The 17,752-nt window shown below is 38.7% G+C and overlaps 1 protein-coding gene across 1 annotated transcript in view; it reads left to right on the top strand.

Annotated features, from left to right (window-relative positions):
- atosa (atos homolog A) overlaps nt 1-9,736 on the top strand; it is a 59,254-nt gene extending 49,518 nt beyond the window's left edge. The window contains exons 7-12 of the mRNA XM_079826076.1: nt 38-126; nt 307-403; nt 1,421-1,579; nt 2,378-2,446; nt 3,080-3,279; nt 8,907-9,736. Coding sequence (XP_079682202.1) covers nt 38-126; nt 307-403; nt 1,421-1,579; nt 2,378-2,446; nt 3,080-3,279; nt 8,907-9,060 — 768 coding nt within the window. The 3' untranslated portion in view covers nt 9,061-9,736. The remainder of the gene's footprint in view (nt 1-37; nt 127-306; nt 404-1,420; nt 1,580-2,377; nt 2,447-3,079; nt 3,280-8,906) is intronic.
- The last annotated feature ends 8,016 nt before the right edge of the window (nt 9,737-17,752 follow it).

Raw genomic sequence — 17,752 nt, 5'->3', positions numbered from 1 at the left:
AAATGTGTTCATTGACTTCCTCCTTTTTGCCCCTCAGGTTCCTCAAAGAAAAAGCCAGACAGGATATTTTGATTTAGACACATCTCTGATTCATTACAGAGGTGTGCCATGGGCAGCCAATAAGAGGTATGACTTTCTTTCCTCACTTTTTTTCCTGCTGTAGTGCCATTGTTCCCAATTTCACTGACATTTTTTACATACACTGCCATCTGCTGTGCACATATACACTAGAGTTATCCCTAAAGCTGCAGACTACCCAAAATGGCTGACTGAAATTTGTGTGTGTGTGTGTGTGTGTGTTTGCAGGGTTTTGAAAAGATCACACGACTGTGATGAGTCTCAGCAGCAGATCCTCAGTGCCAGTGCTCCACCCGCCAGCCTCAGCCTTTTGGGAAACTTTGAGGTAAATGAACGAATTATTATTTCACACAAATACACACATACACGCACACTTGTTGTGTTTTCATAGGCATTTTTATACTGTACAAACTGTATATTCTCTCCCCTTACACTAACCCTACGCCTAAACCTACCCATCACAGAAAACTTTCTGCATTTTTACATTTAAAAAAAAAAATCACTTGCAATGTCATCTTTGCCATCTTTGTGGGGATTTTGTCCCCATTATGTAGGCTTTACCAAGACACACACACACACACACACACGTTTATTTAGCTATCTATATGGGGACATTGCATAGACTTCTATTGTTTTTATATACAGCTCAGCTAGTTATAAATAGTGTAACCTAACGCACACTATAACCCTAACAGAAACCGTCCTACATTTCTTCAATTTAAATAACTTTATTTTGTTTAATTTTACACGTTTTTTTTTTTCAAATGAGGGCATACCCAAAAGGCGCTTTTGGGGGATTTTTGTCCAGGTTTAGCTCACTTCTGGGTACAAATTTGTCCCCAAAATATGCTTAAGTATTTATACACAAATACACGTTTTTCCCCCACTATATTAGTCAGGATATCTCAGACATCTATATCAGGTTAATTATATTTTCTACCCCTACCTCTAAACGCAACTCTCAAGAAACCTGTGCAAAAGCTAGATTTAAATGTAAAAATAAATTGGCGGATTTGAAGCATTTTCAAAAAATAAAACAACATTTTAGTACGATTTATAAGCCTTTTTCCTCGTGAGGACCAAAGTATTGTCACCACAAAGTCAAACTGTCAGGGTGTACTATCCCCGTCGGGACATTCTGTATAAAGGAATACCTGGAACACACACAAACACACAATTAGTGAACAACCCTTTGAGTGAACACCCTCTGTCTATATTTGGCCTAATAATATTGGCTTTATCCCTCACAACATATGTCTCTAATGGATTGATGGATGGATAGAAAGATAGACAGATGCTTCTTTGTGTGTGTTGATGTGTATGTCTGTGTGTTTTTGTGTAGGAGTGTGTTCTGAATTATCGTTTGGAGCCATTGGGCACTATTGAGGGTTTCACAGCAGAGGTGGGCGCCAGTGGAACCTTCTGCCCCAGTCACATGACCTTACCTGTAGATGTGACATTCTACAGCGTCTCTGATGATAACGCACCTTCCCCCTACATGGTAATGCCTCAAGCTGAGTTTCTTACATATTTTGTGTACTTGTTTTGAATATGTTGAAGTAAAGTTTCTTTGGCAGTATTTGAAATTTCTGTAACTTAATTACTCACCCTCATGTCGTTCCAAACCCTTAAGACCTTCGTTCATCTTCGGAATACAAATGAAGATATTTTTGATGAAATCCGAGAGCTCTCTGACCCCTCCATAGACAGCTATTTAATTAACACTTTCAAGGTCCAGAACCTTGAAAAACATTGGACGTTAAAATAGTCCATGTGATTTCAGTGGTTTGACCTTAATTTTATGAAGCTACGAGAATACTTTTTGTGCGCAAAAAACAAACAAAAAAATAACGACTTTATTCAACAATTTCTTCACGTCTGTGTCAGACTCCTAGGCTGTTGACATAAGCCGCGTCTCCGACTTTTCGGAGATATGAAAGACGCAATACTACTCTACAGGTACTCAAGATTTACATGAGATTGACTGTCAATCTTCACCCCCCCCCCCCCTTTAAATAGCTGTCAATGGAGGGGTCAGAGAGCTCTCAGATTTCATCAAAAAATATCTTAATTTGTGTTCCAAAGATGAATGAAGGTCTTACGGGTTGGGAACGACATGACAGAATTTTTTGGGTGAACTAATCCATTAATACACCCCCATCCTCCCTTTTTTGAAGTTGGTATAGTTGTGTAAAGCAAGAACTGTAATACAAACATCTTTAAAGGAGTCAATAATAATTTTTCAATGGTTTAAAAGACTCATACTATATCTTGATTGAATTCTCTTGCTTCTCTTCAGGGTGTCATAAACTTGGAGTCCCTCGGTAAGAGGGGATATCGAGTACCTCCTTCAGGAACCATTCAAGTGGTAAGATTCATCAAATTATTTTAAAAGCATACATGCTTACACACTGTGTGTCAAGTTAATGACACACGTTTGCAAATGAGTAATAACTACTCACAAGTGTGTGTAATAACCATCTGACAGTGCTGTAAGAACAAAGGAGAATTTCAACCATTAAAATTGTTTACAGATGCACCCTCTACTGGTGAATTTGTAGGAATTACATATACATGCAAACAACAATAGTAAAAAAATGAATCCCTTACTAACGGTTTCAGTGGAGTCCTTTCATATCTGGTGTAAATCTTTAATGAAAAGAAACAGACTTTTCCATTGTAACTGACATTATGACCCAAATGTTGTCGATACTTGTGCTTGGAATGTTCCTTTAAATTCTTTGATTTGCATTAGTCATGAACAAATGACTCTGATTCACTGTTTTTAATGAATGATTTTGGAGGATAGTGAAATAAAACAGTTCTTTTATTAGATGTTTTGATGGTTTCCCTGCCCACTCAGATTATTAGCATGTGTTTCTGATGACATGCTCACTGACTGTTACTGTAAATATGTCTGGATTTGAATGCATGTTTCCTGCTTTGGATTCTGTAGCTTTGATGCTCAGCGGATGTTTTGTCTTTTGTCTCTGAATGTCAGACCTTATTTAACCCCAATAAGACAGTGGTGAAGATGTTTGTGGTGATGTATGATCTGAGAGAAATGCCCGCCAGCCATCAGACATTCCTGCGGCAGAGAACCTTCTCAGTCCCAGTCAAACGCGAGTTCAATGGACAGAACAACAAAAAGCCATCCCCACTGGGGCAAGGACGAACCCTCCGCTACCTCGTCCATCTGAGGTCAGTACCATGGAGTTTACACTTATTTTCATTCAGGCATACAGGGCTTAAATGCTCAGTGTATACTGTCAAATGGTCATAGAGCTTGTCCTCGATTATCTCTATTTATGAATATGTATACTTACAGAGTCAAGAAAAGCAGAATTTGTGAAAATGTGAATAATTTTAACAAAATAGAGATCATACAAAAAGCATGTTATTTTTGATTTAGTACTATCCTGAATACGATATTTTACATTAAAAAAAATTAAATATATCGTCCACAAGACAAAAAAATAGCTGAGTTTATTAAAATGTCCCTGTTCAAAAGTTTATGAACCATTGATTCTTAAAGGGTTAGTTCACCCAAAAGTGAAAATTAGCCCATGATTTACTCACCCTCAAGCCATCCTAGGTGTATATGACATTCTTCTTTCAGACGAACACAACGGAGTTATAATAAAAATTGTCCTTGCTCTTCAAAGCTTTATAATGGCAGTGAATGTTGCTCTGTTTTTGAAGTCCATAAAGTGCATCTATATCCATCACAACTGCTCCACACGGCTCCGGGGGGTTAATAAAGGCCTTCTGATGCGAATCGATATGTTTGTGTAAATCCATATTTAAAACTTTATAAAGTAAATTATCTAGCTTCCGGCCAATCGCCTTCCGTATTCAACTTAGGGAAAAAGGGAAACGCCTCTCACAGTCCCTCTCCCTCCAGGACATTTTTTAATATAACTCTGATTGTGTTCGTCTTAAAGAAGAATGTCATATACACCTAGGATGGCTTGAGGGTAAGTAAATTATGGGCTAATTTTCATTTTTGGGTGAACTAACCCTTTAATACTGTGTGTTGTTCCCTGGATGATCCACGGCTGTTTTATTGTTTGTGATGGTTGTTCTTGAGTCCCTTGTTTGTCCTTAGCAGTTTAAACTGGCCAACGGTCTTCAGAAAAATCCTCAAGGTTCTGCAAATTCTTCAGGTTTCCAGCATTTTTTGCATATTTGAACCCTTTCCAGTAGTGACTGTATGATTTTGAGATCCATCTTTTCGCACTGAGGGCAAATCATAGTTTTCACACGACGTCACACCATTATTGGAACGCCAAACAAGGCTTTCCTCCATTGCCCGCCAGTCATTTTTATCAGGTTTGTAGTATGTTTTAATGTAGTAAGACTGTGATATTAAAAGACCAAATTCAATATACACCTAATTGATGTTACATGTACAGGCAAGTAAATGAACACAGAATATTTTTCCCATCGAAAACCATTATAAAGAAAATGTGTTGCGTTCATATTCTTGGCTCATCTACCCGCCTATATAGTATGCATCATCAAAAAGGTGTAAACTGAATTTAATCTTTTATTATCACGGCACTTTAAGGGTGGGTTGCACTAAGAATTATTTAGCCTGCCGTCGGTTCATCCCGATCAGCCCTTTAATTCTAACGGTCTTTCTACATGGTTAATCTGTGTTTAAAATGAAGTGGTGCAACACACCTCGATTTAAAATAAAACCCAGATCAACAAATCCTTGATTAGCGTTAAAACTTTGCTTAATTTAATCCTTATTAGTGCAACTCACCCGATAAGTGTTTTTCACGGTAAGCGTTTTAAAAACGTGATTGAAATACTGCAGCAGGTGCTGTATATTGATCACAAGTGCCCAAAACTTGCATCTTGTTCACATATTTTAGTTTGGCAAAGATGGAAAATTGATGGAAAATGGCTTGTGCTGCAGTTCTATGGCGGTTTTGCCCTCCAGGGCTCCACAGTAGTCACGTGACTGAAAACTATGAATTGAGGAACTCAAACACAACTACTAAAAAAGGTTCAAACATTCACTGATGCTCCAGAAGGAAACACAATGCATTAAGAGCTGGGGGGTGAGCGTGTTTCCTTCTGGAGCAACAGTGAATGTTTGAACCTTTTTTAGTAGTTGTGTTTGAGTTCCTCAATTGTCCTCAGTGTGAAAAGATGGATCTCAAAATCATACAGTCACTGCTGGAAAGGGTTCAAATATGCAGAAGATGCTGGAAAACTGAAGAATTTGCTGGACCTGAAGGATTTTTCTAAAGAACAAACAAGGGACTCAAGAACAACCATCACAAAACAAAACAAAAACAGCCGTGGATCATTCAGGGAATGACAAGAATCAATGGTTCATAAACTGTTGCAGGGGGTCATTTTAATAAATTCAGCTATTTTTTCGTCTTGTGGACTATATGTAAGAAAAGAATTACGTAAAATATCTTAGTCAGGACAGTACAAAATCAAAAATAACCTGCATTTTGTATGATCTCTCTTATTTTGTTCAAATTATTCACATTTTCACAGATTTTGCAAGCGGTTCAAATACTTTTTCTTGCAGCTGTATTTTAACTAGCCTCCAGAAGTCACATGATAAGGTGTGAAAATGCAATACAGCTCCAAAGCTGTTTGTCAGGCTTACCTTTCATAAAATCCGTCATATCTCATAAAGAGAAAATTATCTGAACACAAACCGCAATGTACAAAACCAAAAATATTTTACATGTAGAAAAAAAGCATTTGAATGAAACGGGTATAATTATATTTAATTTAAAGGTTGACTGATGGTGGTATTTAACCAAAACTAGCTTGAATTTACAGTACATGTAAAATGAGAAGCGGTTTTGAGTTTTAGTTTTTACCAGTTTTCCTATGGATACAGATACATTTAATTTAAACAATATAAAACATATTGTTGGAGCCTGCATACACACAATTTAATGATAGTGTTGTCACTTTTGAAAAAAAAACTTAATGTAGTAATAATAATAATGTAACTATATATTAATGTAATTCATAGTTATTCCAAATTTGGGTTTCAGATTTAGGCCTAGTGGGCTAAGAATCACTCATGCTGATATTTCTCATGTTTAAACCATATAAATAGAATAAGTTAGCATGAAATTAGTGTGGAAATTGTCCCTGGAAAGGGCAGCCTGGGCGTTGTCTTTAATTTTGTATGTATAATTAAAACTAATTATAATTATTAATAATTCAATTATTATTTAGACCACTGCTGCATAAATAGCAATACCGTTTTTTCAGTGCTGAATAAGATGGACAGTCCTTTTTGACTACTGGATAAGAATCTTTTTAAGATTTTTTTTTAATGGAGTGTCTATTTACGCTAAGTGTAAATAACCCGCCATGTTGGCAGAGGCTATTTACTCCGCCCACCACTGTTTGGACAAACAAAATAACAAAATAAACCCGCCAAATAACAGGATCATTGGCATGGAGAGTAAGGTGGTTGGTGGTAACTTTTGATGCGATCGACCCGTTTCTTCCTATTCGCATAGCATAGCATATCAGATCAGAAAGTTGTTTATTTTAAATAAAAATGATATTTAAAATATTTGAAAAGTGAAAATAAAGTGTCTAATGGGTATTTAATATTATGAATAAAGTTAGGGGTTAGGGTTTAATGATTTTAATAGTGTTTTTTGCTAGTTTCAGCCCGACACAATTATAATTTTTACATCCAGCGCCAACTTGTTTAAATAGCAAATGCACTCACGCACATCTGTTTGCCCATCTGTTTGCTGGTCTGAAAACGAGGTTTGTTCAGGTGCATTGTTGGCGCATTGCTATTTTGAGGAACTGAAAACTACTGCGCCATCGACCAACAAAAACCTGGTCTGAAGTCAATAGTGCAGTATTTTTTGTGCTATTTAAAGGGCACGTTAATAACGTTAGGCAGGTGCATAACGTGTGTACACTCTGCTTATTACACACAGGGACATGCAGCAGAATTTTTAAAAGTTTAAATATTAAAAATAAAAGGACTCCTGTCTGTAGCAGCTTTCAGTCTATCCGCTCGCAAATTCCACCATGTAAATAGCGACTCTGCCATGGTGCGAGCGCAACTGGCTTTTAAAGGGAATGGGAGATGAGACTGATTGGTTTATTGCACGTTACGCCCAAAACAAACCCATGGGTCTTTAAAGGGTTAGTTCACCCAAAAATGAAAATTCTGTCATTAATTACTCACCCTCATGTCGTTCGACACCCGTAAGACCTCCGTTCATCTTCGGAACACAAATGAAGATATTTTTGTTGAAAGCTGATGGCTGAGAAAGGCTTCAGATAGCCCTCCATTGGCATTCAGTACATTTACACTCACAAGACCCATAAAAGGCACTTAAAACGTTGTTACAAAGTCCATCTCACCACAGTGACTCTACAATAATTTTACGAAGCGACGACAATAGTTTTTGTGCGCAAAAAAAATCAAAATAACGACTTTATTCAACCTCTTCTTGTCTTCAGTGTGTGCCTCCACGACGCATGTGCGAGAATATGACGTAGCGCAGGCGTTCGGGAATCCATGGAATGCACACTTTAGTCACATTTGAGCACTACGCCGAGACCTAAAGCACGATCAATGTAGAATTCAACAGCTTAGATACGCACGTCTTCCTCTGCTTGTAAACAAATCGCTTCTGGGTCATGTGTCCGAACGCCGGATCTGCGTAATATTCTCGCGCATGCGTCGTGGAGGCCTACACGGAAGATAAGAACAAGTTGGATAAAGGCGTTATTTAGATTTTTTTTTGCGCACAAAATCTATTGTCATCGCATCGTAAAATTATTGTAGAGCCACTGTGGTGAGATGGACTTTGTAACGACGTTTTAAGTGACTTTTATGGATCTTGTGAGTGTAAATGTACTGAATGCCAATGGAGACCTATCTGAAGCCTTTCTCAGCCATCAGCTTTCAACAAAAATATCTTAATTTGTGTTCCGAAGATGAACGAAAGTCTTACGGGTGTCGAACGACATGAGGGTGAGTAATATTTTCATTTTTGGGTGAACTAAGCCTTTAAGAGACTAGGAACATCCTTTTTGGACTGTTTTTTGTGTTGTTAAACTAGCAAAAGTAGATTTGCACCTTTTTGAAATCTATAAAGACACGATACAGGTCTTGTTGGTGTTGCGAGTACTTTTTTAACACGGGACTCTGAGGTTGAATATTCGTTCAGTGGTACTTGTCTCTGCGGAAACCTGTTCTTCAGCAATAATTGCCTCTACCTGAGGCTGTAGTCTGTTCAAGATGATCTTGTGCATCATTTTACTAGCGTGGCTGATCAGAATGATTGTTCTGTAGTTTTGAAGACTACCTTTCTTTGGAAGGGTTATAATTGGCGATTGAGTCCATTGTATTATACACTGAGGTGCAAATAGTATCTATGAACCATTTATACTTGGTGCATAGAAAATACTGTTAATTTTTACTTGGTGTAAAAATAGCATCTATCGCTTTTTGCACTTAGGGCCACTTAGCCATTATTTAAAGATTTGTAATTGTATGTCAGGCACCAACCCTTTTAATAAACACATTCAATGATACTTTTTAGTATAATAATTAAGTATAGTATCTATAATATCTCCACAAAAAAATTGCCCTTTTGAGATAAGACTTCACCAAGGATTCTTAGCCATCAAACGCCCTCTTGAGGAAGGCAGAGATACTGTTGTTAGCTTGCTGTATTTGCCACCTAGTGGTTTAAAGACTTGTTACCAAAATATGTCTGATCAGTTGTTGTATGCATGACACTAGTTACTTCTATTAACGGTTTGCCCTTTCTTTCTCTTATTCATCTGTCTCTCAGGTTCCAGAGCTCCAAATCTGGAAAGATCTACCTCCATCGGGACATCCGGCTCCTTTTCTCCCGTAAATCTATGGAAGTGGACAGTGGTGCTGCCTATGAGCTCAAGTCATTCACAGAATCACCTGCCGACCCACCTTTCTCTCCCAGATGCTAATTCAATCTAGTATAGTCTATTCTGATCTTAATCCAGCATAGGGGCCTTACTAAATAAAAAATCTGTCATCTGCTTGTATGGGAATTAAAAATAGAGAAGCCTACTAACGCACACCCATATGAACAGAAGGACTGTTCACATTAATGCCCCTTTCCTAAAAAATACACACCAATGAATCGTCAGTGCTTTGGTTTAAAACAACAGATGGTTGGGAATTGATTTAGGCTTATTTCCAGATGTTTGGCATGGCGTGAGCAGACACGAGGCAGAAAAACTAAATCCATGGACCATTTTTTTTTTTAAACAAAAGTCAAGTAACTGAATAACTGCAAAATGTTTGAAGAGCACTGTGTTTTTCCACCACAACTGGAAGAAAATGAGTTTCGTTCTATGACTTCTTTCTTTGTACTGTTACCAAACCACTTTAATCGGAAGTGTTGCAATAGAAAAACAAATATCTTACTAGCTTAGTGTTTACATATTTACTTTTTTTTTGTCATCAGTTATTTAATATTTAAATTGAACTTTCATTTACTGCACATGTGATGCCTGTTGTGCAAAACATTATGATGTAGTGCAAGATATGTTTCAATCATACCATGTATTTTTGTCTTTCAAATTCAGATCTTAAATAAAAGAATTATATATTGTATCTATAAAAAAAAATTTAAGCATGCATATGTTTGTGCTCTGTTTTAGACTACTTAAAACTTGCAAACACCCATTGTGCGTGTGTACCTACAGTACTTCATATTTTTGGAACAAATTAAGCTCTGGGACCATTTTTGGGATTTCCGCCTGGATTTGGCCTACCCAAATTGAAAAGCTTCCCATACCCACATACAGTGGTCTAAATACACAATTTTGATGTAATAACCCCCCATATAGTGTTTCCACTAGATTCCAGAAAATACTGGAAAAAATAATTTTGTCTGTATCATGTTGTATGCTAAATTTATTCAAATGGATCTGGAGGGAGTTCATATTCTTCCATTCAGATTCATTTGAATAAATCTTGCATACAACATGAACATGATCCAGACAAAAATCTTTTTTCCAGTATTTTCTGGAATCTAATGGAAACAGCCCAAACTGTCTGCAGGGTGCTACACTCTAAAAAAAAAAGGTTCTATCTGGCACCAAAAATGGTTCTTGGCTCGTAATCATAGGGGAACCTTTTTTAGTGCTATATAGCACCAATTTTGGTGCTTCAGTGGTTCTTCAGCGGTTCTTCAGAGGTTCTTCACCGGTTCTTTGACTAAGGTGCTATATAGCACCTCTGAAGAACCGCTGAAGAACCACTGAAGCATCAAAATTGGTGCTATATAGCACTAAAAAAGGTTCCCCTATGATTACGAGCCAAGAACCATTTTTGGTGCCATATAGAACCTTTTTTTTTAGAGTGTAGACCTCACAGGGCCTAAGTTACACACTTTCAAAAATGAATTTATAACCAAAAAAATTACTACTCAGACAACATATACTTAAATGCTTATCACGTTTAGCAGTGTTTTATGTAACTTCAAAGGGTTTCCTGTAAAATGACAGCAAAACCTGACAAAATCTACAAAAACCTCCCTTTGGGGACATTAGTTAAGCTGGTATAAAAATTAAGTAATTTAAGGTTTGTTAAAAATTAAAAAATGCAGAAGGTTTTCTATGATGGGTAGGTTTAGGGTGTGGGTTAAGGTTAGGTTAAAAAATGTACAATTATCTGTATATAAAAACAATATGCAATGTCCCCATTTAGATAAATGCTTAATGTGTGTTAAGGATAGTAATACCAGAAATGTTTTTATCTTGTCGGCCCATTTTTGGAAAATGTAAAAATGCTGGAAGCTTTTTGTGATGGGTAGGGGATATAATATACAATTTAGTATAAAAAAAAACATGAAAACAACCCAACATGAAAACCTCAGCATGGCGTAGTAGCTAACCAGAGTTACAGACTTACAGTCATAACCTGAGACGTTCCCTTTTTGAAGTGGAACTTCAACACAGCATCTTGGTATTGACGCTATGAGGAACCAATACCCATAACGCCATGCTGGGGGAATGCCTGCCTCACTAGGCTGTGAATATGCACAAACGGAGTAGGCATAACATAAATTGACTCTATGAATTACCAATCCGGAGTCAGGACCCCTTTGTGACCATCCCCAAGCCAATATACTAGGAGAGATGCCCAAACTTCTATGGTCTACAGCAGGGTTCCTCAAATCCAGTCCTGGAGGGCCACTGCCCTGCAGAGTTTAGCCCTGATCAAACTCGCCTTACTGTGATTTTCTTGAGATCCTGAAGACCTTGATTAGCTTGCTCAGTTGTGTTTGATCAGGGATGGAGCTAAACTCTGCAGGGCATTGGCCTTCAGGCAAGATTTGAGGAACCCTGCTCTACAGCAAGGGGAGTCCCGGCTGTTACACCTGCCTCCCTCCCTTGTGGAACAAGCCTCAGCCCTTTATGGCCCCAAGAGCAGAGCTCTAAGTGGAAAATACCCAACATATCTTACCAGTATTTGACAACTAAGGGAGCAGCCTACCACAGGGGAGCTTCTACTCCATTTGAACAACCCCAGAGTGATTAGAGGAGAATAGCACTTCTCCAGGACTCACTATAGTTCTACCAGAAAGACTCGGGAGACCAGATGAAGTACAATGAAGTAACAAATTTATTAACAGACCAGCAAGTATTAAATTTAGAGTTTCTTTGGCGTAGGCCCCGTCTGTAGCTCCCGTCTCTGGGGTAACGGACTCTGCATTTCCAGCCTGGAGATGAAGGCAGGGGCTCAGCCGAACCCCTGGGAGATATAGACAGGGACCATCCTGGTGGTGGTGGGGAGGATGGAGGTAAATGTTGGCGTCAGCATCTGCGAACTCAGACATGTGTACCGATCTTTTATACTCCGAGTACTAGTTCAAGTTCAGGTTTATTTATATAGCACGTTTAAGAACGGCCGCAGGCCGACCAAAGTGCTGTACAACAGTAAAATACAAGTGAAAACAAGTAAAAACATTTTTTAAAAAAATATTTATAATAGTAGTAATGTAAGAGATCAAATTTAAAACAACTTATAAGTTAAAAGCCAAAGAGAACAAGTGGGTTTTTAGACTAGATTTGAAGTCAGATAGAGTGGCCACAGTACTAATTGAGAGCGGAAGATTGTTCCATAACTTCAAAAGCCCTATTTCCCCTTGTCTTTAAGTGAGCTCTGGGGAATTTGCCATCCGATCTAAGTCCTCTCGCCAGAGTATAGAGGTTTATTAGGTTAGTCAGATAGAGAGGTGCCAGGTGGTTTAGTGATTTGTATACTAATAGTTATATTTTTAACTCAATTCTGAACTAGATGGGCAACCAGTGTAGGGATCTCAGAAGTGGCGTGACATGATAAAAAAAATTCTTTCTCTTGAGGAACCTAGCTGCAGCATTTTGAACGAGTTGCAACCCAGAAATTTGGGACTTAGAAATGCCGTAATAGAGTGAGTTGCAATAGTCCAGCCGAGATGTAATGAGGGCATGGATGGCAACCTTTAGTGAGTCTTCAGAAAGAAAAGATTTAATTTTGGAAAGTGAACGAATATAGAAAAAACTTGAGCCTACAACAGAGCTAATTTGTTAATCGAATTTTAGGCAGTTGTCAATTACCACACCCAGATTTCTCACTTGTGAGAATAAAAAAGGATTTAAATGCTCAATATCCAAATTATTTTGTGTCCTGGATTCAGAGGGGCTAAAAACTATAATGCATGTCATCAGCGTAACAGTGGAAAGAAATTGTACTAACCAATCATGTATTAGGACATGATTGGTTAGGTCTGATTGTAATAAGTGACGTAACATTGAATCTTCCTGGCCGAACGTACGCTAGAGCTTAATTTTATGGTTAAATTTTAGAATGTTACAATGATAAGGTGGGACGCCATCGGCTATACACCACAACTCATCGGTTGTAACACTGATCATCCCTATAGAAGTACCCCGCCAAAGGGGAGCATATATCCTTTCTTCCAGACCCAACAACAGTTTAGTTAAATTAAACAAAAGGGACTTTTGTGAATTGCCCATCATAGTTCCGTTCACTCTGCTCAACCCTAAAAGGAATTTAAAGGGTTAGAGTTAGTTAACCCAAAAATGAAATTTCCTTCATTAATTACTCACCCTCATGTCGTTCCAAACCCGTAAAACCTTCGTTCATCTTCGGAACACAAATTAAGATATTTTTGATGAAATCTGAGAGCTCTCTGACCCCTCCATAGACAGCTATTTAATTAACACTTTCAAGGCCCATAAAGGTAGTAAAGACATTGATAAAATAGTCCATGTGACTCCAGTGGTTGAACCTTAATTTTATGAAGTGTTGAGAGTACTTTTTGTGCGCAAATTATTAGGCGCAAACACCTGACTTGCTTCCCATAAGAAAAAAATGTCAAGCCATAAGAGTGCTCCCTCACTGCTTCCCATCACAGTGAGCACATTCAGGTTCCTTGTGAGCTGAACATGCTCGCTCCATTGGCAAGACGGGAGCCTTCAAAGAGGATACAACACCAAGGGAGAGATAGCAAGCTGCTTTTCAACTGGGGCATCCTCACACATCGTTGCTCACACAGTCTCTTCACATGCAAATAATTTGAATACATGGGAGAGACTATACGAGCTGAATATAAATTCCTCCATTAGCTTGACACTTCAATGTGGAGAAATAGAAGGAATAAAAGGCTCACAAACTTATACAGCGGAGGAGGCAGATTATTAATAGCACCCGCCTCAACTCTCTCTGCAATCAATTCCTCAGAATTTGACACATCACATTAATCAGTCAGGTTGGAAGCGGCCACAGAGCTGCTTCCTGAACCAAAATAAAAACAATGGTTACACTTTATTTTTGATGGTCTCTTTTGAACATTCTGATAACTAAAAGTTTGCAACTACATGGCAACTAACTCTCATTAGAGTAAGACTGTCTGCTTAATAAAACTCTTTATTGTGATGGTTCTTCAACAATATACTAACTATAAGTAACATGTCATGTAAGTTATAAGTTAACTTATTCTATCCCCAACCCTCTACTAACACTCTGTGAGAGTTAGTAGATATAGGTACAACAGAGTCAACAGAATGTGTTAACGGGACCATCAAAGTCCAAAAGGGAAACTCTCGTTAGGTTCTTCCCAATGCTGCGCCTACAATCCCCAGACTCCATCCCGCCCTGCCGCGGCCATGGGACACGAACTACGAAGTGCAGACCCTTGACTTTCATGCCTCAAGAGAGAGGCAAGCATGTGTGGAGCTTCCCACAGTGGACACATCGCTCTGTGCAAGTGCTAGAGTCTTATCTTCCTAGAGAGAATCAAACCATAACAGAGCCTCTTACTGCGAATGTATCACCATGAGTGCCTTCAATGGAACGTGCTCAGTGCAAATGCTTTAATTTTATCCCTCAAGGATATGGTAGCTGTCAATGGAGGGACAGAAATTTCTCAAATTTGATTAAAAATATAATTTGTGTTCTGAAAATGAACAAAAGTTTTACAGGTTTGGGTGAGTATTTAATGACAGAATTTTCATTTTTGGGTGAACTATTCCTTTAAGGTAGATGGTATAGTATCACATAATCTACAATGAGGCTAGCCTCCTCTGCAATGTATTTTTTCTCAACACTAACCGAAATACTCATTGGTGTTTGGTTAATTTTTTTTTACCAACTGAGGCAAAAGTCTTTGGCTATGGATTTGCCTACGTATACAGAATGGTTGCCAAGCAACACAGATGCCCTGGTACAGTAATTCTGATGTAATAAGGTCACAAGTGCATGATTATAGACGGTTTCAATGGCAACAACATAATCAAACGTTACTGCACAAAACGCCCCCCTTAAGGACTGTGTAATGCCATTTTATGCAAAACGTTAGCCTATATAAATGTTTGCGCATTCTCCTTTCTATCAAGCAATGCGTCGGAATAACATGTTTCTTTGTTTCATCATATAAGATTAATGTTGGGAAACACTTCCACACAAAGCCAGAGCTTTCCCTACCCGATCTTTTTTTCCCCTCATCTCAAGAAATATCTGTGTACACACGAAACCACTGAAACCAACTCAAAACAATGTAGTATACATGCCAGGCCAGTATGTGGCACTGTAATTCTGCAACAGAAATACACTAAAAATGGAGAAGAAGAGTTGTGGCTAGAAAAATCTCACAATAAAATAACAATAAATAAGTTTGTTACTTACCAGATTGTGTTTTATTAACACCTACACCTACCTCCTTACAATAATGCAAATACAGTAATTAAATGACGCAATATTGATGTGCGCATACCCAGTGTCCGTAGCTGTATCCCTTCTAGTCTTTACAGAGCGGGACGTCATGTGATGACATCACCGTTTCACAAAATATACGGAGTGGCTGTACACACGAAATGTCCACTCTACTCAAAAAATAAAGGTTTCAGGCTCCAATCATCCGTCTGGATGAAACGCGTATATGATAAAAAAAAAATTACGTATACACCTAAATGCGTCTCCGTGTGGACGGGGCCTTAAACTGGTAGATTAAGTACCCTATTTGAGATTGATTGTATATGAATACATCACAAAAAATGAATAAATCACAAAAAAACTTTCTCTACGAGCACTGCCATTGATAGAGGATAAAGCGAACATTGTTTTACACTCCGTGATAAAGGCCTATTACATACCTAATTTAAATATTTTGCTGGAAACAGAAATTCGATCAGTTATCCAGATACAGAGACAACTTGATGTGAACAAATGTAAATGTGCCGTGTCCTTATTGACTGATGATCCAGTGATCGAATGTTTATGCCAAGTGTAAACGCAGTGGATTATTATCTACTTTAGATTATTACTTTACTAAAGTAATTTATTAGTAGTAAATTACATTGGACAGAAGACACAAGTCAGACTGCATATGAAGCTTTCTAGGCTTTTTGGTGAGTCACACACTGTTTTTGCGCTGGTGTAGTATTCTCTCTGCTTGATCGTTAATATTTATATCATGTTATCCAAGAACAGTACGTCAAAAATGCATTTCTACCATAGAACATAAAAAACAGAGAAGTGCGGCATACTAGCCACTAGCCAAACCGATAAACAAACACAGACCTGAAGTTAACTTCGGGCCAGGCACATGACCGTGGTAACACGCATGCATCCGATGAAACTGCCTTTAGAGTATTTTACAATGGATTTGAATATGGCTCAGCCAATATATTATAAAGACCTAGAATGATCTATTTTATAATTGCAATCTTACAACACTTATGTTGTGAGTGTGTTCCATTGGGGAATCAAAAGATCTACAAACACTTGCAGTCTTCACACCCACTTGGGAAAAATGCAATAAATACATCATGTAAGTAGACAAGTGGTCAAGTGCAGAAATCGCAAGTGGGTATTGGAATAGAATCAGGCCCCGTCCACACGGAGACACGTTTAGCTGTATACGTCAAAATGTTTATAATATCAGCGTTTTGTCCAGACGGATCCAGCGTTTTAGGAGCCTGAAACCGGTATTTTTTTAAACCGGGTCCCAGAGTGGATAAATCTGAAACCGACACCTTTGCGTTTTCATGTGTACAGCCAATCCATATTTGTGAAACGGTGATGTCATCACTCCACGTCCCGCACAATAAAGACTAGAAGGGATACAGTTATGGCCACTGGGCATACGCACATCAATATTGCGTCATTTAATTACTGTATTTGCATTATTGTAAGGGTAGGTTTAGGGTCGGGGTAGGTGTAGGGGTTAATAAAACATAATCTGGTAAATAGCACATTTATTTATTGTTATTTTATTGTGAGATTTTGCCTCACTTCCTACCATAGCTGTACCCCATCTAGCCACAACTCTTCTTCTCCATTTTTAGTGCATTTCTGTGGAAGAATTACAGCGCCACATACTGGTCTGGCATGTATACTACATCGTTTTGAGTCAGTTTCAGTGGTTCCCCTTCGAGGGAACTCGCACTGCGTCGTCGAGTGACGACACTTTGGGAACGCCCACAGCATTGCGAGTCTGAAGTATAAATGAAATCAAGCCAATCTGATTGGTGGTGCGTCGTGACGTAGTAGATGACGGCATACCCGGAAGATACAAAAGGGAAGCTGATGCAAACACATACCAGCTTTTGCTCTTCAGCGGGCGCTTCAGGGGGTCGGGAACGAGTCTCGGTTAACACCCGAGGCCAGCCTCGAGAGGCTGGTTCCCTTAGTAGATTATCTTGGCGCATGGTTATGCATTCCGAGTGTGTCTACATGGGTCCTGCAGACTGTAGAGCTGGGTTACAGACTTCAGTTCAGTTCTCCTCCCCCGAAGTTCAACGGGGTGGTCCGGACTGTGGTCGGCCCAGAGCAGGTTCGGGTTATGGAACAAGAAGTACAAGCCCTGTTAGCCAAGGAAGCCATAGAACGGGTTCCTTTGGCAGACAGGGAATCCGGGTTCTACAGCCGGTACTTCATAGTTCCCAAGAAAGATGATGGGTTGCGTCCGATAATAGATCTCAGGCTCTTGAATCGGTCTCTGAGGAGATTCAGGTTCAAGATGCTTACAATTCCAGCCATCGTGAGTCAGATCCAGTCCGAGGACTGGTTCGTCACGATAGATCTAAAGGACGCATACTTCCATATTTCCATCCTTCCATGTCACAGGAAGTTCCTGAGGTTCTT

This window comes from Gobio gobio (assembly GCF_949357685.1).
Source record: "Gobio gobio genome assembly, chromosome: 9".
In the NCBI taxonomy this organism is placed as follows: domain Eukaryota; kingdom Metazoa; phylum Chordata; class Actinopteri; order Cypriniformes; family Gobionidae; genus Gobio; species Gobio gobio.
The sequence above is the reverse complement of the archived record's forward strand: the minus strand, read 5'-3'. Positions and strand labels throughout refer to the sequence as shown.